General features: G+C 54.0%; 1 protein-coding gene across 1 annotated transcript in view; it reads left to right on the top strand.

The window, feature by feature from the left end:
- Positions 1 to 23,123, top strand: part of ZNF423 (zinc finger protein 423) — a 331,821-nt gene that overhangs the window by 54,482 nt on the left and 254,216 nt on the right. Inside the window, exon 2 of the mRNA XM_036834944.1 lies at positions 5,891 to 5,950. Within this exon, the coding sequence (XP_036690839.1) occupies positions 5,891 to 5,950 (60 nt within the window). The remainder of the gene's footprint in view (positions 1 to 5,890; positions 5,951 to 23,123) is intronic.

Genomic DNA, 23,123 nt, shown 5'->3' with positions numbered 1-23,123 from the left:
CTAGTTGCTCCGCGGCATGTGGGATCTTCCCAGACCAGGACTCGAACCCGTGTCCCCTGCATTGGCAGGCAGATTCTCAAGCACTGCGCCACCAGGGAAGCCCCCCTGTGTGTGTTTTTAAAAGCGCTAAATCTGACGGCAGAAGGCTTCTGGTTAGGAGCCATGTTGTCCAAAAATAGATTGCTTTAAATCCTAGACCCATCTTCCTGGTGGTGAGGTGCTCAGGTGACAGGGGTGTGGACAGACTGATGGGAGGGTGCATAGAGTCTCAGCCCTTCTCGCACCCTGGCTCTGGGCAGGCGCTCATGGAGGAGAATGGCAGGTGGTCTTACCTACCTCATTTAAAGTGTTAGTTTCCTTTCTTTTCAGCAAGTGGACGGGGAATCGTGGAGTTGAATAAATGGGTTTGTGATGTGACCCTGTCGTGAGGTCTTGGCTCCTCTGAGGGTCTGAGCTTGGTGTGAGGGGGCTGTCGTTGGGGGGCTTGGGTAGTTTTAGCTTTGGCTGCAGAGGGCCTGTACTCTTCCATGCCATGACTCTCCCAACCCCATCCACTGCCTGTCCCTAATCCCCACCAGAGAGGAGCCTGGAAAGCGTGGGCCCACTGGTTGAGTTTGCCCCCGACCCTGGTCATTTTGCCCTGAAGCCTGATGCCAGAGATGGTCATGGGCTATGCTTTATAGCACATCTGTGTGAATTAGAAAAAAGGCCAGTTGTGCCTTTGTGCAAAAACAATGGGTACCCCCTTCCTCTGGACATTCATAGCCCTGCACCAGAACAGATAGACTGTGGGCTAAATTTCAACCCTCTCTCACCACCTCTGCTGGGCCTCTTGTGCAGTGCACAACCTGCACAGCCGTACGCAGTAGTCTTTCCTGCTTTACACTTTTTCGTTCCTTGAGTTTGCTTAGTACTAAGTCAGGAGTGATACTCCATTTCATGCTTGACAATGAGTCTGGGCTCTCAATGTGTCCTTTACTCTCCTGGGCCCTGGCCTGGTGTGGGTGAGAGGGTTTCCCCAAGGCTGAGCCGAGGAGAGCAGCCATGTGCCCCTTGCCGGGCTCACCACCTCTGCTGGGGCAGGGATGCCTCTAGGGAGCCTCTGTCTGGCCAGGGTAGGCGCAACCCTTCCCTAAGGGTAAGATGATCCCTGGGACAAAAGCCAGCAAAGCATGGAGTGGTCCCTTCAGACCCTGGGACCACCAGCCAGAGGTGGGGCCAGCTGAGAAGACTCCTCAAATACAGCCTTTTTTGGAGGGGCAGATTCTAGATCTTTTTGATGAAAACGATGGCTCCTTTCCCCAGAAAAGTGCCTAGCTGCACACATGTCCAGAGGCTTACATCCAGGAGCAGGGCCTTCTCAGATCCTTGAAGACAGGCTGAGCAGCTGGCCTGTTGTGGATTTTGTGGTAGGGAGGGGGGCTTTGGGGGCCCTGCTGCCCTGCTGGAGGCCTCCTCTGATTCTCGGATGGATGCCTGCCTCTGTTTGTCTCTCTCGTTCACCTCCTGACACCGTCTGCCTTAGCACTTGTGCTTCAGCTTTCCTGCCTCTAACCTACACCTTGTCTGTCAACCCAGATCCTGCCTGACTTTGATCAACCTCCATGTGCGGCCCCAGTCCTGCCCTGGTTCTAGGGCCCCGTTTCCAGCTTCCCACCTCAGCCCCTTGCCTCCCCTTTCTTTTCCCTTCCACAGCTCCATGTCCTCTGCATTTTCAAGGTAATGGGGAGCCCCGAGGAGAGGATACTCCTCCCCAGGCCAGGAGCAAGTGGCACTGGGGAGGTGGCTTATACAGGTGCTCACCTAGCACCACCTGCCCCCGCTGGAGGGTTCCGTAAGTCCAGAGGCCCAGCACACAGGCTTTGGATCTCACTGGCATCTCATTGATGGTGGCACGGTCATCCTGGTGCATAGACGGGCAAGCTGTGGGTACTCCCAGAGTAGGGGGGTTGTGGTCGCTTATGAGCCCACTGCTGGGTTGGGGAGACAGCATCTGGTGGGGCTCACAGGTGTACACACCCATGGGGCAGTCAGCCATCACAACATGTGATCCCAGAGTAGAGAGAGAACGCAGAGTTCTGATCTGTGTGATGCCCTGAGAGAGCCTCAGAATCTTTCTTAACACACCCCAGGAACCATGGTGAATACACTTTGTGCACTCTTCCATGTGAACATAGGCCCTGCACCTCCATTCCTTGCATACACACTTTGTCACGTATCCCCTCGTTTACTGCTGCACCCCTACCCTGTGTGTTCACACTCACTCTGTGCCCCTTCCCCATGTGTATACACTTGTCCCCACGCGCCCTCCCTTTGTGCACATACTGGCCTTGTGCACCCACCCTGTGCTTACAACGCCCATCATTCACAGGAGTGGATCTCCCTGTGCTCCCCTTGAGGCTGGGCATGGCGGGGGGTGTGTACTTTGGCCTCAGTGGTGCCAAGTATCTTATAAATTAAAAAGTTAGAGGTGGAGTCTGGGGGAGTCCCCAGAAAGCTCCTAGCTCCCCTGGCTGGCTGGGCAGCCCCGTAGGGTGTTGTCCGTATTGGCCATTGTGCTGATCAAGTTTTCTCTGAGATGTTCACCCCTCGGTGTTCATCGTGCTTCTGCAGCAAAATTCCGCTTTGGGGATGGCTCGGGCCCCCCAGCAAGTGCCTCGCTCCAGCTGTAGGGGAGGCCTTCCTTGCTCTCTGCCTGCTGCCCTTGCCAGTTATCTTATTGGTGAAGAGACCAGCCTGGACAGAAGAGGCCGCCTGGTGGGGAGGAGAGCCTTCTCACGTTCAGGGTCGGGTAGCACAGGGCCTCGTGATGGTTATGGTGGGGTTGGGCGTTCCTTTTTCTCATCAGGAGTGTATAAAGGATGGTGTGTTTATACCTTCAAAAAACATAATGTGGGCCAGGGGATGGGATGTCAGTGGGGTGAATGCCAGCAGTTGTAAGAAAGTGCATTCATGCCCGTGTCACTAGGCGAGTTGGCCCATGGGCTCCTCGCTGTGAGGGACGTGGTTCTGGGATGCTGGTATGTGATGCGGCCGTTTGCCTGTAATCATGTCTGTCGCTTTGGAATTCCCCAGCCGGTGGCCTCGGGTCGCTCTCCTCCTCTTCCCACCTCTGCAGTCTTATCGTCCCCGGAAACAGAGCCTTGAATCCTCCCAGGAGCTCCAGAATAGCAGATGTTTTCTCTTTCTCCTTCCCATAATGGCTGAAGCCAAATCTTAGGGAGGGAAGGATTTGGCATCTTAGGGACATCCTCCGGTTTAACGACTTGGAAGGTCACACTTCCCAACCAAAGAACTGAGTGGACCCAAGTGTGGGGACTTTTGCCCTGATACCTGGAGTACGTTGAGGGCAAAGGGAGAACTAGGGTCGTGCATCATGTCTTGGTCCTAGGTACCCACACAGATCTTGTTGACAGTGTCCTATGAAATGGTAGCATGGTGACCTTACAAATTGGCAGCAACCTCTCAATAGAAGCAATATATATATATTACATTGTAAAGTAAGTAAACGATCAAATGTGAAGGAAACTGATTTTCAGGTGTGTCCCTGAAAGCTGCTAACAACTGCTCCTTTCATGCATGGCCTGCTTCTGATCGCTTTAAGCATTATCCGCCTTGTGTTTCGGAGGCTGTCTGGCTGGAATCAGCTTAGTGAGTAATATCAATTTTGTCTGACTCGAGGTCTCGATTCGTATTTACAAAGCTGCATATTTGAAAACCCCACCCCAGCTGTAACTGGCTAAGTCAAACAATAGCTTTGGTCCCAACCCAGATCGTCTCTGCATTTCATTGTCTTGATGCCGAGTTTCTACTCTCAGAATGCAGACTTGGGAAAGAGAGAGCCCTTGGTTAGCATTCCTTGGCCTCTGCTCAGTGACGTGGATGTGCCCTTTTGGGCGAGCTGTTTCTGAGGGTTAAAAGAAAACATGTTCTCTGAGGCTCTGTGGGGGGGCTGGTGTAAGATCACGGGTAGACAATAAAGAGGGTCAGAGTCACACAGAGCAGGACTTGTTAATTCCAAGAGCTGTTCCAGCCCTGGCACCAAACCCACCTGAGTGCTTGAGCCACTGTTCCAGTGGATGACAACCATCATCCCACTGAATCTTCCCAATAACCCTGTGGCTTAGGTACCATTTTTACCTCTGTTTTTGAGATGGGAGAACTGAAGCCTAGAGGTTAAACAATTTGCTCAAGGTCGTATAATTAGAGGCAGAATCGGGGTTTGAAGCCGGTGTCTGACCACAAGCCAACCTGCTTGTTCCTCTCCCAGCTCGGCTGCCCAGCATGCTGTGTGCCTGCCTTCTGAGGGGCAGGTTGGGGTTGCTGCTTTCCAGTCCTGAGTCGCTAGGATTCTGGACAGCATCCTCTGGGTCTCAGGTGGACACAGGAGCAGCCTTTGAGACGGACAGTCCTGGGTTCCAGCCCCAACGTTGTGTGGACTCTTTCTAGCTGTAGGACCTCCGGCACGTCACATCACCTCTCAAAGTGTGTTGATGGGGATTAAACACTCTGAGCGCAGTGCCTGGCTCACAGTGTGTGCCCATGCAGAGACAGCGACATTGCAAAGAGAACAGGGTGGTACGTGGTGGCTTCAGCCTGCACGTGTGTAGAACTTCAGAGCCCATTAAATCTGAAAAATACTGTGTATGCACATTTTTGGCTTAAACAAAGTTCCATTTTACAAAGTCCATAACCCAGCTTTAATATTATTACATGCCCTAGACTGGGATTAATTCCAGGACAAGAGCTTTATTATGCTGTATAGAATTTCTCCTGTGTTCTCCTAGTGCATGGTCTCCACGGCCACCAGCCTGGTCTCACACACCGGGACGCAGGGTAGTGGGGACACCCCATCCCTCCCCAGCTTCATTCTGTGGCCTCTGGGGTGGAGTGGAGAAGTGCGTTGCTTTTTTTCTTTTCTTTTTTTTAAAATAAATTTATTTACTTATTTTGGCTGCATTATGTCTTCGTTACTGTGCGTGGGCTTTCTCTAGTTGCAGTGAGCAGGGGCTACTCTTCATTGCGGTGCACGGGCTTCTCATTGCGGTGGCTCCTCTTGTTGCGTAGCACGGGCTCTAGGCGCGCAGCCTTCAGTAGTTGTGGCACGCGAGCTCTAGAGCACAGGCTCAGTAGCTGTGGCGCACGGGCTTAGTTGTTCCGCGGCATGGGGGATCTTCCCGGACCAGGGCTCGAACCCTTGTCCCCTGCATTGGCAGGCGGATTCTTAACCACTGCACCACCAGGGAAGTCTGGTGAGTTGCTTTCTGATGTCACTGGCCCAGGACTGCTGACCATGGGAGAGTCGACCCCAGCATGTCCTGAGGTCTGTCTGTGGGTCAGCTCTCAGTGTAGAGGATAGTACACCATGCTTTGCCAACCTCTGAGAGTCACTTGTTTGTTTCTTGGAATAATCGAGAAAGCCTTCACATCTCAGTGGTGGTCTAAGGGCTCTTGGTAGGAGGTCAGTGTCTGGAGGACCAGGGAGAGGACTGAGTCTTCACTCTACTCCTGTGAGTGTCAAATGGCTTTATCTCAAGTGGATACTCTGATTATAGGTAGTAATGACCTGTAGCACTGTGTAGAGAAAGATTCTTATGCTGCGTCTTGTTTGAGGCAGTGCTGTGATCGATCTGTGATGTCTGCCAGGGGCACAAGGATGGGGGAACCATACAGATATAGCAGTTATTTGCTGTTTATGTTTTGTTCTGATTATTTTACATCTCTGTGAAACCAACGAAGGCCTCTTTGTAGGCTTGACCCCTTTGCCCCCTGATCATGGGTATTATAGGGACCGCCACAAATGATCCTTCCTTCTTGCCCTGTGCCCCACCCCAATGACCTGTTTGCACAGATTTAAAACTCACAGGCCCGTCTCTGTTCTCTCTTTTAGTTGAAGAGGGGGAGGCCTCGGACTTCTCGCTTCCCTGGGATTCCTCCGTGACAGCATCAGGTAAATGCCCAGGGGCTGGTGGGAGAGCTGGTGGGGGTCCCGGGGGGCTGGCTCAGGAACTCAGAAAGCCACCCAGCTGGTTATGGAACATATTCTTCCTGTCACATTCCTATCTCCAGTCCAGATTACACCGTGCAACACGATTTTTATATCAGTTCCATATGGTCAATAAAATCTATTACATACAGAGACTACTACGCCTTTATTCCCCTGGGGACCGTGTTTCCATCTTGTGGGTACATTCAGATGGGCCACCACACCCCCACTACACAGGCTTTGAAGCTCCCAGCCATGGGCGTCGCTACACATTCATTCCAACCTAACTGCATAAAAACCATTTTAAAAGGACATTTAAACTCCAACGAAAATCAGAATTCCTGTATTTGCCTTCCTGGAAGGGGCTGCATTGCGCTCTCGGGCATGCAGACCCGAGCCCAGGCCTCCAGGAGTTGGTAATAGGGGGAGGTCAAACTTGTGGTGTGCCTGGCCGTTGGGGGGTGATGGGGGTGACTTGGTAGTCAGGGGACTTGGGTTTTGCAGCTCAGTTCTGCCCTAGCTAAGTTCCTTCCTGTGCCTCAGTTTCCCCAGCTATAAAGAGAGGTGATGAATGAGGATTTTCTCACTGTAAAGTTCTGTAATTTGGAGCTGCCCATGGAGCTTGGGATGGGAACTGGCTTGGGGTCCTTGGGAGCTCCTGAGTGGAGGGCACGGTGCTCCTGTTGGCTGTGCATCCAGCTAGCACCTTCCTTGGCAGCAGGGCTCTGGCTTCCTGTCTGGCAGGCGCCAGGCTCTCCTGCCTTGTCCCCTGTCCCAGGATCCTGACCACCTGACTCCGGCTCCACAGGGGAGAACCTTGGGCCTGAGAAGACCTACGAGGGAGTCATTTAGTCCCACCGCCTTCTCTTTTAGGTGTGGAAACTGAGGCAAGGAGGGAGGTATGATCTGGGTCAGTAGTTCCAAGAACGAGGTGTTAGGCAACAAGGCATATGAACATTTAACACTTGAATGGTTACACATTGAATTTGTGATTTTATGGCCACGTGTGATTTAAGATGATGCGGAAGTCATTTAAGTGAGAAAATTGAGTTGGCCAAGTTTTAAGTAATAGTATGTAATGCTTGGAGTCAGCAAAAATCATGAAGGTGGTTCCCAGATGACTGAAATTTGGGAAATGCTGGTACAGACTGGGCGGAAGGGGAGTGGGTGCCAGCACGCGAACCCAGGTTCCCGGACTCCTCGTCCAGTGCTTTTCGCAGCAGGATCTGTGCTGATTGGAGAGTCTGAAGGGTCCTGGCTGGGTCCTGGCTGACCCAGGCTTGGGCACTGTTGTGTCTGCAGGTGCCTGGCTCTTGGTGACAGGGGCTCCCTCCAGGGCAGGGGCTTTGTCTGAAGGCAGAATGGGAAGGTGCTCAAATTCTTGGGAGGAGAGCCGAGAGTTAGGACAGGCCTTGGGGTCCACACTGGGTAGGATAGGGGAAGGGGCTGTGTGGTCCCTGCCCTGTAGCCTTCTGTGCGGGAGAGATGCACTCCCCATGGTGGGAGGAAACACAGTGAGGTTATAAAGCTCCACATCTCATCCAGGCGCGCTGACAGACTTGGGGGTCCACGTGCTCAGGCATGCAGCCAGCTCTGAAGAGGGTCCCCACTCTGCTCTGAGCCCCCGCACCAGGAAAGCGCCCAGCCTGGTCGTGTCCCTATAAGGTCCTCCCTCCCAGCTGTTTTCCCAGTGGTGTCAGTGGCGACAGGACAGTCAAGGACAGCCGCGGGGTGCCAGGAGGGCGCTGGCAGTGTTGCGGTGGATGGAGAGCCCGGTGCAGGGAGCGTCAGGCGCCTGGGTTGGATCCCTAGGGCCGGCCTGCAGAAGGCAGGGCAGTGCCAAGGGGCTGCATGGGGGCCTGTGGTCTGCGGTGCTCTGAGGCCACAGTGCATTGGCCAGCCCTCGGGCCTCCGGGGGCGCTCGGGAGTGGCGAAGGTTGTGGGACTTGCCCGTTTCCAGCCAAGAGCTGAGCACGCCCCACGCGCGTGTGCAGGAAGAGGTGCACCGCTCCTTGTGAGTCCCTCCGGCCCTCAGGGACTCCCTGGTGCCAGTCAGCTTTGGATCGTCTGCTCGGAGATGGGGAAAGGGAGGGCAAAGCATCCCGGGCATTGGATAGTCCACAGCCGGGCAATGGATTGTTTTGTTTTCTTTGGCCCGTTTCTGATGATTTTTTTACAGTGCATTCATGTGATAAATTTTCCTTCCCAATTCTGTTGGGCTTGGGCTATTAAAGTCAGCTTGTATTCCCTGAGCACGGGGCTTGTGAGATGGAGCAAATCCCGGGTGGCAGGATGAGGTCGGTTTGGGAGGCAGCCCTGGAGCCGGGCGTGGATGTTTAGTGAACACTTAACTTGGTATGTGCCAGGGCATAGAGCAAAACTTTACCTCCAGTATCTCATTGGGCCATCATGACAACCCTATGAGGTGGGTGCTGTTTCCAGCAGCAACTCCAGAATTTCTCCATGGGCTGGTTGGGGGCCGCCATCTGGTAGAGGACAGGGCCAAAGGCCTGGTTGAAGCTGCTTTAGTATAATGCTTTTCATTAAGCTGAGAAAATGTCACTTGGCTGCATCAGAAAATGGGGGCAGGTGCCAGAGAAGATTATGGGGGAGCAAAGCCTCCCAAGCCACCCCTGGCACTGTTACTGAGAATTGCTGTCCTCGTTTGGCGGATGAGGGAAGGAGGCTTGGAGCGGTGTAGTAGCGGATCCACAGTCCCCAGCCAGGATGCTGTGGAGAAGGGACTCGAACCCAAGTCCTCCTGCAGCCGGAGCCTGGGGTTTAACCTCTGCACCGCCTGACACTGGCTGGTAGACAGCTGAGCAGAGACCTGAAGGCATCATGGGGGCTTTGGGAAGGTCCCTGGCGGCACAGGACCCAAGGTGGCCATGGAGGATCTTTTAGCTCATCAGTCCAGAGGAATGCAGGGTGAGGTGAAGAGGGTGGGCGGAGAGCATCTTACTAGGAGTGCAGAGCTTTGAGTACCAGGCAGCTCCTCTTTGTGGGGACCCAGCCTGCCTGGGGTGCAGACTTCCCCTTGCCTGCTTTTCCTGGCTCTGGGAATGTGATGGAGAACTCCAATAAAGAAGCAGAATGCACAGTGGCCTCCACTACCCGTGGGGACCCTGTGGCCACTGCCCCCAGGAACAGCCTGGCCTGCTTTGTCTGTGCCCTTGAGTCGGGGCCCTGACAGTCATGGAGAGCCCGGCTTGGCAGGGAGGGGAGTAAAGTGATTGGCTCACAGCAGTTCTCCCGCCTGGCCAGGGGGTCACAGGAGGAGAGAGCCCACTCTTGCCTCTCTGCTGGCAAACATGGGGCTGCTGGTAGTAGAACCTGGGGGGAAGAAGCACTGCATTCAGAGCCGAGGGACGGGGGTGCCTAGTAGGTGTGGGATTTTAAATCATTTCCCATTGCGTCCTGTTTTTTCTTATCCATAAAAAGGGGGATGAAGGGACAATATCTTATAAAGAGACAATTTAAGTGAGAGAATTTTTTTTTAACATCTTTATTGGAGTATAATTGCTTTACAATGTTGTGTTCATTTCTGCTGTATAACAAAGTGAATCAGCTATATGTATACATATATCCCCATATCCCCTCCTTCTTGCGTCTCCCTCCCATCCTCCCTATCCCACCCCTCTAGGTGGTCACAAAGCACCGAGCTGATCTCCCTGTGCTATGCAGCTGCTTCCCACTAGCTATCTATTTTATAAGTGAGAGAAATTCTTAACCTGTTTTGAGCCATAGATGCCTTTGAGCATCCAAGGAAAGGAAGCGTGTGGATTCTCTTCACAAATGCACAGAGCATTTTGCATGTGATTTGGCGGGGGGGGGGAGGCGTCACAGATTACTCCCAAGTTCTTCTTCTTGCCCGGCCATGGGTTCAAACTCCTTAGAAGTGTGAGGGTCCTTTGTGAAAGCCCCCCAGGGGTCCCAAGCTCAAAGGCTCATCCGAGGTGGGCTGGTAGCACAGGTGAGCGGGCAGGTTTGGGGGGGCACTGTGAATTGCGACCCAGGCCCTGCTACGGGGGCAGCCGTCCCTCAGTGCTAGCTGATTGTGACAGGGCACCTGGCCCCAGTATCGCCACATCATCTGAGTTTTTAAAAGAGAAGCCAGAAAGCTGGATTTTCATATGATATCATCAGATTAAAAAATTAACAACTCGTATCTTTTTAAAGCAGCTTTATTGAGATATAGTATGAGGGTTCCAATCTTTCCACATCTTCACTAATACGTGCAATTTATCTTTTTTTGGGGGGGATTCTAGGCTTCCTAGATGTGGAATGGTATCTCATTTTGGGCAATTCATATATCTGGAAAACATTGTTCAGGTCAAAGAGTGTCCTTCTGCCAGCTGGTTTCAGCCTGGCCACCGTGAGAAGGTTGCCAAGTGCGTCTTTACCAAGGTTCCACTTTCCAGGTTTTGACTTTCCAGGCCTCTCTGCTTCCCGTCACCTGCCCCCAGCCCAGCTCAGTGGGGAGGCCCTTCCTCCCTTCAGCGTTTCCTCTCTCTTCCCTCAATCCCTTCTGCAATGAGGTGTCTGAGTGGCAGGCACCAGGATGATCGTGAGCTTACCGTGTGGGGTTTCAGGGAACCAACCCAACCAAACTGAGCTTTGCCTCCCTTCTCCTGGTCACCAAGTTTGAGCTGGGAGATGAAGGGGCTCATCTTTGTGTAAATGTCTAATCACAGTCTAACTGGAACCTCCCACCTCCCTGGGCCAGGTTTCGGGACAGGTTGGGCTTCCTTCCACCATGGCTGCCCTGGACCAAGCTGGGGATGCAGTGCCAGAAGGGTCTGGGGGTGGTCTGGAGACGGAAAACAGTTCATTTGTTGACAAATACTCATTGTCAATGCCTGGGCAGGTTAGCCAGGTTTATGTCTGGCGTGGTGACACACACACACTTGTGGTTGGAGAGAAACACTCAATATAATCAACTGTTTGTGATGGCCCAGCAGCCTGAGACCATATTGGTGTGATCGGAGTTTCAGGCCTTCCTGCCACGTTACAGGTCTCATTGTTCTGGTTAATGAAACCAACATTCCCATTTATGAGCCACTTCTAGGAGCCAGTCCTCCTTCTCAGTGCTTTTCACATATAGAAAGTGAGGCACAGAGACGCTAGTGACCTGCTTCAAGGTCACACAGCCAGGAAGTGGCAGAGCTGGGATTTGAACCCGGGCAGCTCAGGCATGAATGTAGCATCTAAACTGTAAATGGCAGATCTGCCTATGAGAATGTTGTTTCAGGCTCTTCATTTCAGGGGATCTAGAGGCTTGGGCAGAGGGGTCAGCTCAGTGCCCAGGTCCCTCCTGGGTCAGGTGGGAGAGCCTAACTAGGGCCAGGCCTCCTGGTTTGCTGCCCGGAAGGAGAGGAGGTGCCTGTTTTGAAGGCCTTGTGCACGTTTCCCAAATTCAAAGGCCAGGTCTGGAAAACACTGGGTCAGGCTCTCTTTAGAGACTCCCACCAGCCTGACCCCAGCCCACCTCCCCCTGGGCCTCTGCTCATGACCGTCCTTGGGTGGGGGGCATGTGTGCGCTTTGCGGGGTCAGGGGGAGGCTGTGTTAGGGCTGCGGGCTCTGAGACCTGCTCAGCGGGGAGATTAGAGTGGCAGCTGGGTGTCTGTGCCTGGGGGGCCTCTTGGGGGAGGGATGCTGGAAGCCTTTCCTTTTCCTTTTCCTTTTACTCTGACTCTGGGTAAGCTGCGGGGTAGCGGGAGTGGTCAGTGCGCCCACCACGGACAAAGGTGGCAGCCTGCTAACCCCCTGCAGCCCGTTACATCCACGTTGTGACCAGTGAGGTGGACGGAAATGTCTGGAAGACTGGGCCTTTCACCGCAGGGAGTTGAGGCCCCTCCGTGCAGCCCAGCCTGCCCTTCTGAACCTTCTCAGAGCTGCCTCCCCACCCCGCTTGTGTTTTCCTAGAGCATGTATTTATTATTTCAACTACTTCACAGAGACTCCACCCACTACCTTGTGCTTCTGCACACTCGCTGTTTACATTTCTCTTGGCCCCTTTGCCAGCTCCATCCATGTATAAAACCCTTCTCTCTAGATGAAGTGCAGGGTGAATGCACCGGTGGGGTTCGTATAGCCCCCATGAGCCCCGAGCTTCTTGGAACCCCTGGATCCACATATCCTGCCCTTCTTAGCGGCTACATGGGGGTCTCTGGGTGGATGGGCATTCGTTTTCTGAACTGCCCCTCCCTGCTGGACACTTGGACTGCGTTCAGTTTTGGAATCATAAACAATGCTCTGACCAATGTCTTTGTGTAGGTGGTCTTTTCCCCTTTGGAGTTTTTCTTAGGGGCTCCCAGGACCTTTAAACTTTTTCTTCAATCCTCAAATCAAGGCTGGAGAGACTGTCTCCCTCTCTCCCCTCCTCTCCCCTCCTCTCCCCTGGGGTCCCTCACCCTGAATTCTTTCCTGAGTGACCGTCCTAACCTGGCTCATCAGTGAGGGTGTCCCAACCCCTTTCCCCACGATCCCGGGGCCGGCGACAGAAGCTGCCAGGTGCCCCTTGGCTCCCGGCTGGCTTGGCTGGCGCTATCCACCTCCTGTGCTCGAGCCCCCAGCCCAGTCATTTCCTCGACGAGGACCAGGGGACGTTTTAAAGGAGTAGAAAAGTCCTGAATAGATGTAGAATTTCTTAGCATTTTAAAGACTTAAGAAATGCGGTTTTATATGGGGCCAGCTGGGGAGTTTCTCATTAGCTCGGCTGGGGCGTCTGTGGGGAGTTGAGCTGAGTGGAGCCAGGCAGGCTGGGTAGGAAGATGCGGTGGCCCCGAGCTCACCGGGGGGAGCGCGGCAGGCATGCGCCGGCTGGTCTGCACCGTGGACCCCTGGCCAGGCTGGCCGGGCTGTGCCTTTGTTAGAGCTGCTTCCCCCAGCACAGGAGGCCTCAGAAACCTTCAGGTGGTGACTAGAGCTGAGAGGTGGCCATTCTGTTACCATGGTGAGCAGTCCACGAGGTAGGGCGTCTGTGCCCTGTGTGCACACGGAGGCATGCACTTGTGCGTGTGTGTGTATGTGTGAGTGTGCCCAGGTGCCTCGGCCCTGACTCAAACCCCTGGGGGCCCCGGGACCTCTGCACCCCTCTGTGCGGCATCCTGGGCCCCTGGGGCTGACTTGGACCAGTTCTCTGAGGGGGATGTGGCGTTTCCTGCCCACCCTTTCCTCTGGCTCTGGACCAGCCAGGGGCCCCTGCTGGGCTGCACTGTACATCACTTCCTCTGTGCTGTGTCTGCCGTGCACATGTGCATGTGCACGTGTGTGCTGGTACCCAGGGTATGGGTGAGGGAGTGTGTGTGTGTGTGTGTGTGTGTGTGGTGTCTCTCTTCTGATTCCCTTTTTCCTCCCCCGTGGCCTGGCTGATGGTTTCGCTGGAGTGAAACCGGAGTGGGGCTTGTCTTGCTGATTTCACCTCTCTGGGTGGGCTTGGAGCTTCCTCAGAGGCAGGGACTCTGTGTTATTTGTCCTGTACCTGCAGGACCTGGTGCACAGCAGCTGCTCTGCCATTGTACCCTTGCTCTTTGTAGCGAGGTTGCCTGCTCCCAGCACCGCTGATTGGGGACTGTCCACTCGAGCAAGCCCGGTGTCCCCCTTCTCCTCTCCTGGTGCTCTTGGGCTTTTGGGGGGCATCAGTAATGAGGACTGTAATGTTGGAGGGGCTGGTCCTACTTTCTCCAGCCTTGAGTGCTCCCTAAGGCCCAGGACCCCACTGGTGGATGGTGGAAATCAGCAGTTTTTTGGTGACTGGAAGCCTGGCTATAAACCAGGACCACAGTCAGGTGTGTATGTGGGTGTGGGCCTGTGGGTGATGATGACTTTGTTCCTTAGGACTTTGGGGAGGTCTCTCCGTGTTTTCCAGGCGTGGTTTATATTGACTCTGCTCAAACTTGACCATGTAGGCAAATTTGGTGATCTTGTTAAAATGCAGATTCTGACTCAGCCGTTCTGGATGGGGCCTGGGATTCTGCATTTCTACCCAGCTCCAGAGTGGTGTTGATGGCTCACACACCACCCAGAGTAGCCAGGACTTAGAGGGTTTGATGAGTGAAGCCCTCTCGCCCACTCCCCTTGACCTTTGCTCTGGCCGGGCTCTCTGCCTGTGGAGCTCATCCTTCAAAGCTCAGCCTAAATGATGCCTCCTCCAGGAAGCATCCCATGATAGCCTTGCTGTAATTTATTGTGCCTGCCCCTGAGCCTCGGGGGCCGCCCTGATCCTGGCCCGCACTGCCCTTTGCTTGGTTATGACGTTCCTTCTGTACGTGCCCGGTTCCCTTGCTGCTCTGCTCACTCCTTCAGGCAGTGACCATGTCTGATTCTCTGTGCTCCCAGACCCCAGCTCTGGCTTGGTAACTGACAGATACCTAGCAAATGTTTGCCAAGGTGGAGAACTTCACTTCTGCCTCTTCATCTGTATTTTCCCTTAGCAGTTCAGGGCCAGATTTTTGTTCACTTTGTTAAGAGCAAGAAGTAGCTTTGAGGTCGAGATACTTACTAGTTGTGTGACCCCGAGTAAGTAACTTAACTTCTCTGTACTTTCCATTTCCTCATGTGGATGGAATGGGGATACTTATCCTGCTTCCTAGGGCCATTGTGAGGATTATATGAGGGAATGCATGTAGGTTAGCCTTAGCCCCCGAGGGTGGCACCTGGTGCTCTCCACTTTTATTCTTGATAACACATTGATAATACATCAAGGGAAGCTTGGCTTGGAGCTTAGCTCGGCCTGGATCTGTGTGGTCAACAGAGAAGGCTCTGATGGGCCCCTCCCTTCCTCCTTCCCCTTGTCTCAACTGGCAGTCTCTAGGCGTTGTCACAGTGGACAGGGCACTCACGCCTTCATCCCCATGCAGGGTTGGGGTGGGACTGAGTCCTCAGGGGACCACCCTCACTTAGCTGACCCTGGCTGGTGGGGCGCTGCTTGTTTCCCAAGTGGGGAAGGCTGGGTGTGGTTGGGAGTTGGCAGGGGTTGGTGGGCAGGGTCTGGTCTGAAAGGCAGAGGCTCTGAGGCTGTCATATGATCAGGCTCCTTCCCTGGGTGGAGCTTGATGCATCCACTGTGCAGCCATGGATGGCCAGTAGGAAATGGCCAAGGTCAGCCCAATTGTGCCACCTGGCTGGTCCTGGCTTCCTGGATGGGCACTCTGCAGGGCCCAGCTTCTGGGATGGGTACGGTGAGCACTGTGTCAGCCACTGTCCTGCTGTAGGCTGTGGGCAGCCCACAGGGGTTAGGCGGTTGTCATCTCAGCTGACACTCTCTTAAAATTCTTGAGCATGAAGCAGGTGTGGGTACATGCGCACGTTCTCTCTCTCTCTCTCTTTCTCTCCATGCATGTATTAGGTTGAGCTTGCCTAGCTGATGCCTGCCTGGTTCAAAAAAACCATTATTTTGCCCACACTGATAATTCTTTTTTTCCTCTGTTGTGGTTGGTTGCTTTAACTGATGGCTGCCGGCCATACTTGGTAGTAGTTAGCTCATCAGACTGATACTGAAACCAGTAAATAGGAGACACTTTTGCTTCTGCTATTCTACTTCTCTGGGCTCAATGCTTTGCAAACTGCGCAAGGTCGTGGAGGCAGGGGCGGTGCCTGCTTTGCTCACTGTTGTATCCTCAGTTACCATAATTATAAGCAACTGTAATAACAGTAACAAAAAACAACCATCTAGTGAGCATTCGCTGGGGCCAGGTGGGGGCCGTGTACCTGACATGCATCTTTCATTTAACCCTCCTTAACCACAGCTGGTAGGAAGTAGTATCATTCCCGTCTCACAGATAAGTATTTGAGGCTCAGAGAGGTCGAGAGACAGGTGCAGGCTTTCACAGCTGCTCCGGGCCAGAGCAGGATTTGAACCTGGGTTGGTTTTGTCTGAGTCCAGGGCCCACTCTTCTGTAGTTGCTAGTCCACAGCGACCTAGGACCCAATGGAGACGTAATGCATCTTTGTGGGATGACATCCCAGAGGATGTGCTAAGAACCCTAAAGAGGTCATGGTAGTGACACAGCACTTGTGAGAGGCCGCCAGGGCCAGTGCGGGAATGAGTGACTGCTGACGGGCACGAGCCTGGGAGTGCTCTTCAACAGTGACATGTGACAATGACAAGTCATTTTGCGTGCATGCTCGTGCGCACACACACACTCATGTACACTTGCTCACAAACGTAAGCACACATGCATACACATTCACACGCACACACGTACATACACACCTCCACACACAGTGCACACATACACACACTCACACAGTGCACGTATACAGACATTCACATGTGTTCCTCCATACCTCACACACATGCACACACACACAAGTGTGCACGTGCATGCATGAGTGTGCTCACATATACCCACATGTACACAGGGCACATATGCACACACTTACAAACATGAGCACATACACACATGTGCACCACACACCCATCCACACCCCTAGGCTTGCAGATGAACAGAAAGAGCTGCTTCTGGGATGTCTCTTTTCAAGGATGCGGACAGTTCTCCCCACCCAGGTGGGTGCCCGACATGTCCAGGTTGCCTCCTTACCCTGGGTTTCCTTTCTTCGGTTCCTTTGTTGTACACTCAGGGCTTCAGACATTCTTTCCGTCCAAAGATCCGCACCTCTGCTGTTGGACCTGGGGCTGGGCAGAGCCGGGTGCAGACATAGACCCCCGTGCCCATCCCTCCGTGTGCCTGCCCAGCCCGCTCTGGCCCACGTGCGCCCCACCCCCAATCTGGACATGACTTCATTTCCACTCTGCACCTGCCACTTTAAGAGCCCAGGGCCTAGTCCCCAGGGTCGGGCTGGGGGAGGCTGGACAGCTGCGGGTTGGGGGAAGCTTTGTTAGCTCCCAGGGGCCTCTTGGAGCCCGGGCAATGCTGTGGAAACTGAAACAAAGGCCGACAATGGCCTCCTTCCCTCCCTGGGCGGCCTCGGAGCAGGGCCTGCATGGGCGGCCTCTGGGGGCCCCTGTTATTTCCTGTGCTGGCTGCGGGGCTCCTGGCCAGCCACAGTGGGCAGGAAGCAGGGCAGGGCATCTCCTCCCCACCCGCCGGGCTGGCCCTCAGGCCAGAGGAGCTGCTTCTGTGAGCCGGGCCAGCGTGGCCCGCCTGCCCCGCCATCCCCCGCGCGGAGCCTGCTTGGCTGAGGCCTGCCCTGCTCCCATCTGCCTGGGCTTCCTGGACGGGAAACCTGACCCCGTCCCCGCTGCCCTCTCCCTGATGCAGACCCCACGTGCTCCACCATCTGCGCGCGAGGCTGTGTGTCTGCCCCCCCCAGCCTTTGTGGCTAGAGTGCTGGCCCTACAGAACTGAGGACAAGGTGGGGCGGGGAGCATTGGGTTGGTTATTGCTGAATTCATCTGGGATTGTGCTAGAAGGAAGCTTAGGTTTAGTATTAGGGTTAGGGTTAGGGTTAAGTGTTAGATTTAGCATTAAGGTTAAGGTTAGCGTGAGGTTTACCATCCCTCAACACCAAGAAGACAGGAGTTTTGCATGAGGTTGAAGCAAACTGACCTTTGTTTCAATCCTGGCTTTATCACCTTTTCGTTCATCACCTAATTATCAGGTGTCTATCTGTGCCGTCTAGGCCACAGGGATGCCTAGGATGGTCACGTGCCCTCCGGACCCATGTTCTAGGGCGAGGAGACAGGGAGCAGGTAAACACACACAGCAACACTCTTGGCTTCTTAGCTGTGAGGGATGGACTTGATGGGCCCATCCCTCACAGCTAAGGGTATGGGTATGTGGTGCACATGTGTGTATGTCTGTGTATGTGCTCATGTTTGTAAGTGTGTGCATATGTGCCCTGTCCATCCCTCCTCATGGCTCAGTTTCCTGATTTGTAAAGTGGGAAGACTGAAGCCCTACCTTGTGACATTGTTATGAGAATGAGTGAGAGGAAAGATGTGCCTTCAGCAGAGTGCCTGGCACACAGCAAGCAACCCACAAACACCAGCTCTGGGGATTATTAATGAAACAAGATGAGGGGCCCATGTGTCATTGGTCAGCTAAAATAATTGATGAAAGAACTAATTATGTCAGCAGCCTAAGGTCAGGGTCACCATGCAGGTGAGCTTCCTGGCAGCCTAGGGCAAAAGAGAAATAGGATGAAGGGCAGCGTGGCCACCTCTGTCTGATTCAAGTACTTGGGACAGACAAACATTTTTCCCTGGCACTAAATGCTGAGGAATTTACTGTGTGGATCCTCATTAATCACTGAACAAACAACAGCCCTGTCTCAGTAACAATTTGGCACACGATACAGAAACATCTTTCCTCGAGTTCTTTCTTAAATTGACCCTGGAAAATGCTCAGGGCCTAAGTGCACTCCACAGCCGAGGAGTTACATGCAGTACAGCCTGGAGGCAGCCGGGCAAAGATGAGGCCGCCTCAGCTGGCTGCGTCCTGGGACGGCTGCTCAGGTTACCTTCCTAAGTGCCTGGTTAAGTGTAATCAAACGGGTTCCTTTAATGCAGTACCTCAGAGAGCCCTTGGTCTGTCAGTGGTCTCTGTGAGTCTTGGGGAGGACTCTTCAAAATTTTTTTTATTGAAGTATAATTGCTATACAATATTATATAAGGTATAGGTGTACAATATAGTGATTCACAATTTTTAAAGGGTTTGCTCCATTTATAGTTATTATAAAACATTGGCTGTATTCCCCATGTTGTACAATATATATCCTTGTAGCTTATTTTATACCAAATAGTTTATACCTCTTAATCCCCTACCTCAATTTTGCCCCTCTGCCCTTCCCTCTTCCCACTGGTAACCACTAGTTTGTTGTCTGTACCTGTTGAGTCTGCTTCTTTTTTGCTATTTTTGACCTTAGAAACTCCTCTCCCTTTTTTGAGGACCACGTATCCCCAGCTCATGGAGTCTTGGAACACAGTATGGAAAGCTCTGTTTACATCTTTGTGTTTTGAGGTCCAAAGCCCAGGAGACACCTCGCCCACTGTGTCCCCACCTTCTCTGCCCAGATTATAATCAGGCTGTGGTTGAACCTGAGGGCTTTCATCCAGCAGTACCCACCCCTTGTTCACTTTTTGCAAGATTATTGTATTTACTTATCTTATCTGAGTAGAGTCCAGCCTTCAGGAGGGACACAGCCAGGGAAACTGAGGCTCAGAAGGGTTAAGAGGACACAGGGCCGGGGCTGCTACTTCAGAGTCTTTCTGTAGACACACACACCTAAATGCACACACGCATACCGAGATATGCTCACACTCAGCCACTCTTTGCTTTGCATGTAAGTGTGAACATTGTTCTGTGCCTGAGATAGAATGTCCAGCTGGAGCCCCCTCTGTCCCCTCCCCTCCCAGCTGGCAGGGCTGTGGCCCTGGCCCCGGTAAGGCCTGCCAGTGGCCACTTGCCCCTGTGTCTGGCGGGCGCCCCGTGGAGTTTCCATGGTAAGCTCTCCTTTGGGGGCCCCTGGGTGGGACTTTCCATCTGGGTGGAAACCTGACCCGCAGGCCCCGGGAAGGAGGAAATGCCTTCCCCAAATGCGGAGAGAAAAAGAACAGAGAGGCAGCCAGCCTGGGATTCCAGCCAGAGCCCCCGACTCCTGCAAAGCCACAGAGCTTGAAGACCCCAAGGGACCTGGGGCTGGGCTGCTTTGGATCCACCCCTTAGGGAAGGCACAGCCCAGGCCGGGCCACAGCTCCACACTGTGGGATCGCTTCAGGGGCTGATTGCCCTGTGCCCCTGCAGTTCTGGCCTTGAGTTTGTGCATGTCTGTGCTTGCATTTGCAGCCTGTTCCTGCAGAGGTTGGGTCAGCTGGTTGGTAAGTGGCTGGTCGGGATTCGAACTTGGCACTCTCTGTCACCAAGGCCCATTGTGCTTGTCGCTATGCCCCCTCGCCCCCCTCAGGCTGGCATTTCCGCAAGCATTATCTCACTGAATCCTTGAAGTAGCACTTTGACCATAGGTTTTGTTATTCTTCCTGTTTCCATGTGTGGAAATTGAGCCTCAGAGAGGCTAGGGGTCTTGCTTGGTGTCACACAGCAAGTTTGTGGCAGAGCTGCATTGCAGCATCTTACGCCCCCCTCCCCCAGCCCGCCCTTGCTGACAGCAATCTGTGCATACTTATAGGTCATCATTAGCTCATTTAACTTCTCCCACTTCAGATGCACATTTGCCAAGAAAAGAGGGCAATAACAATTTAAAGAGGGTTGGCCATTGCAGTCAGTGGGGGCGCTGCCTGGGTGAGCCTGAGATGCAGGTGAGAATCTGCTGCTCCCTCAGATGGTGGTCTGCGTGGCCCTCATGTGTCAGGTGGCTGTGACTCTGGCATTTTAAGATGTGTGTCTTCATCCCTCACGCCTGACATAGGAGCCAAGCACCTCACGGCCAGCATCCTCATGTGTGTATCCCAAGCCACAGCAGCTGTATCTCAGGGCAGATGGCATTTTCCCCTCATAGGCTGACTTTAGAACCTGGCACCCCCCTTTCCCCTCCCCAGCCCACTCCCGAGCTGGGACCCAACCCAGGGACCAGGGGTGGGCCTGAGTCTGACCCACAGGTTTGTGAAGGGATCACAAGGTGAAGGCGGTGCATGAACCAGTGTGCAAGGGCAGCCTGTGTGGTGGGTGCTGAATTGTCTCCATCACGGGTGTTATCCTTGGTCCTCCCCGAGCACTATCCCCAGCCTAGGTCCTGGGGCCTGCCTGGCTGGAAGATGCCTGCTTGGGCCATGGCAGAGTTTCCTTAAAGGGAGCTTGCCTGGTTTCAGGGAGAGATTGGCCAGCCTGCTCCTCCACAGCCAGCCGGCACCCTCCACCCCTGGCCTGGGGGAGGGGAAGGGCAGTTTGGCCACCTTGGCCCCCTGCTGCTGTTGGGGGAAGGGCCCTTGTCCTCATGCTCTGCAGCACAATGGCTTCCAGGGCTCAGTTCAAGGTGTGGGGATGCAGATGAAGGGGGAGTTTGAGGAGTGCTGAAAGGCAGGAGTACTAGACTGGGAGCCTGGAGTCCCATGCTCCAGGCCGGCTCTGTGGCTGCCGGGTTCAGGGGCCCTCGGCAGCCTGGGAGGTCGTGGTGCCCTGAGGCAGGTGGTCCCGTGGAGGGTCTCACTGGAGCATTTTGTTGGGAGAATCGAGATGGGTGGAGGACTCCACACGTCCCAGAAACTGTCTCTTATAGGGGTGTCCCCCTTTGCGTCCTGCGTCCTCATTCCAACCCCGTGCCTTTGCTTGGGCTGTGTCCTCCTCCTGCAGTGTCCTCCCCCGCCACCTATCCCAAAGCTGCATGTCCTTCAAGGCCCAGCCCCATGCCTGCCCTCTGTGCACATATGTCTCCCGGGAGCCTGCTCTTTCCATGAACTCTGGTCCCGCCCTTTGGAGTCTCTGAAGGACCACGTGTCAGCTTGTCCCTTTCCCTTAACTGTTCAGAGGCTCCATCTCCCCTGTCACTATGGATGCTTTCTCTCCCTCCTGCCCCCAGTAATCCAGCAAGAGGCTCAAGCTGTGCTTTATTCACTCATGGACAATTTTCCAGAACATACATCACCAGGAAGTTCTACTGAACGTCTAACCACCATCTCAGTTGCTGCTGGATGAACTTCAGTGCTGGTGTTGCAGGACTTCCTGATGGCCAGTGATGGCCGTGAGCCTGAGTCACCACTGGCAAGGTCCCAATAGGCTTCATTCTGTCAGTCACAAATGTTGTTAAGCACCTACTAAGTGCCGGGCACTGTTCTAGTTGGTGAACAGGGCCAACAAAATTCCTGCTGTGAGTCTAGTGGGGGAGACGACGGCAGCAAAGTAAACCAATAAATACATAATATGTTTTCACTGGGAGGGGACCAGCAGGGTGGCCGGCTGGAGAATGATAGGGTGGCGGGGAGGAGGTGAGGGCGGTCAGAGCCCTCTGCCAAGGGGTGGGTGTTTGAGCAGAGAGGGAGTGGGCCATGCAGAGGGGGTGGGAGCAATGTTCTAGACGTTCCCCACTGTGGGAAGGAGCTGGGCTCACTGAAGGGCAGAGAAGGGAAGTAGCATCAGTGTGGCTGGAGTAGAGTGAACCGTGGGCAGGGGGGCACAGAGGGAGGTCGGGGAGCTGAGGAGGGAGGCAGGCAGGCAGCAGCTCACGGAGTGCCTTGAGCCATGGTGGGCACCCGGGTTCTATTCTGAGTTGAAGGGGAGCTGGGGAGGCGCCCCTTAGCCGTGTGTGGGCAGTGAAGCCGACCGTGTACTCATCCAGGTGAGAGATGGAGCCCTGGGACCACAGGTAGGAGGTGAAGAGCTCAGATCGGGAATTTCTTTTGGAGGAGGTCCAACAGAATTTGCTCCTGGATTGGATGTTGGGGATGAGAAAAGGAGGGGGACCATGGACAACTCCAAGGTTTTTGGCTGAGCAGCTGGGTGGCTGGAGGGGCCCTTCACTGTGACGGCAGTCCTGGGAAGAGCCGCTCTGGTGCGGAGGGTGGCCATGGGCTCAAGAGTTAGGTTGTGGCCGTAAGTTTGAGATGCGTCTTATGTGTTTATGAGTGTGTGGTCCTGCGATCTAGGGAGGATGAGACTAGGGATGTAGTTGGGGGTCATGAGTGTGTAGTTGGTACTTAAAACTGGGATGGAGGCACCTGCCAGGGGAGTGAGCCCAGACTGAACAAAGGAGTTGAGGTCTGTGTCCAGGAAGCATCAGTACTGAAGGTTGGGATGAGGAGGAGAGATTGAGGAGACAGACAAATGGTCAGGAAGGTAGGAGGAAACCCAGGAGAGGGTGGGGTCCTCAAAACCCAATGAAGAAAGTCTTTCTGGAAGGACGGAGTCACTGAACAGGTCCAAAGCTTTACAAAGTGGGGTCCTATGACCTTGCTGGGACCAGCTCTTCGTATAGATGTGGTCAAGTTGCTTGAGATCTGTGCAAATGGGAAGGAAGGCCAGCCTCGCGGCTCTCAGGCTTGGTGGGAGCCAGAGCTGCTAAAAACAGCCTTTGCTTGAAACCATTCTGGGGCGAGCAGAGATGGGGCTCAGGGGTTAATGAAATGAACTCTCGTCTGCAGACTGGCCCATCTGGGGGTGTCTGCGCCGAGCCCCCCTTCCTGGTTCCCGCTCGGGAAACGTAGCCACGGCTGGACCAGAGGTGGTGTCTGGGAGCGGCAGACTGTCCGCGGCGGAGTCCAGCTGTGAGCGAGCCCTCAGC

Source organism: Balaenoptera musculus, chromosome 19, assembly GCF_009873245.2.
Source record: "Balaenoptera musculus isolate JJ_BM4_2016_0621 chromosome 19, mBalMus1.pri.v3, whole genome shotgun sequence".
NCBI classification, from domain to species: Eukaryota; Metazoa; Chordata; class Mammalia; order Artiodactyla; family Balaenopteridae; genus Balaenoptera; species Balaenoptera musculus.
This window is presented reverse-complemented; position numbering and strand designations above follow the sequence as displayed.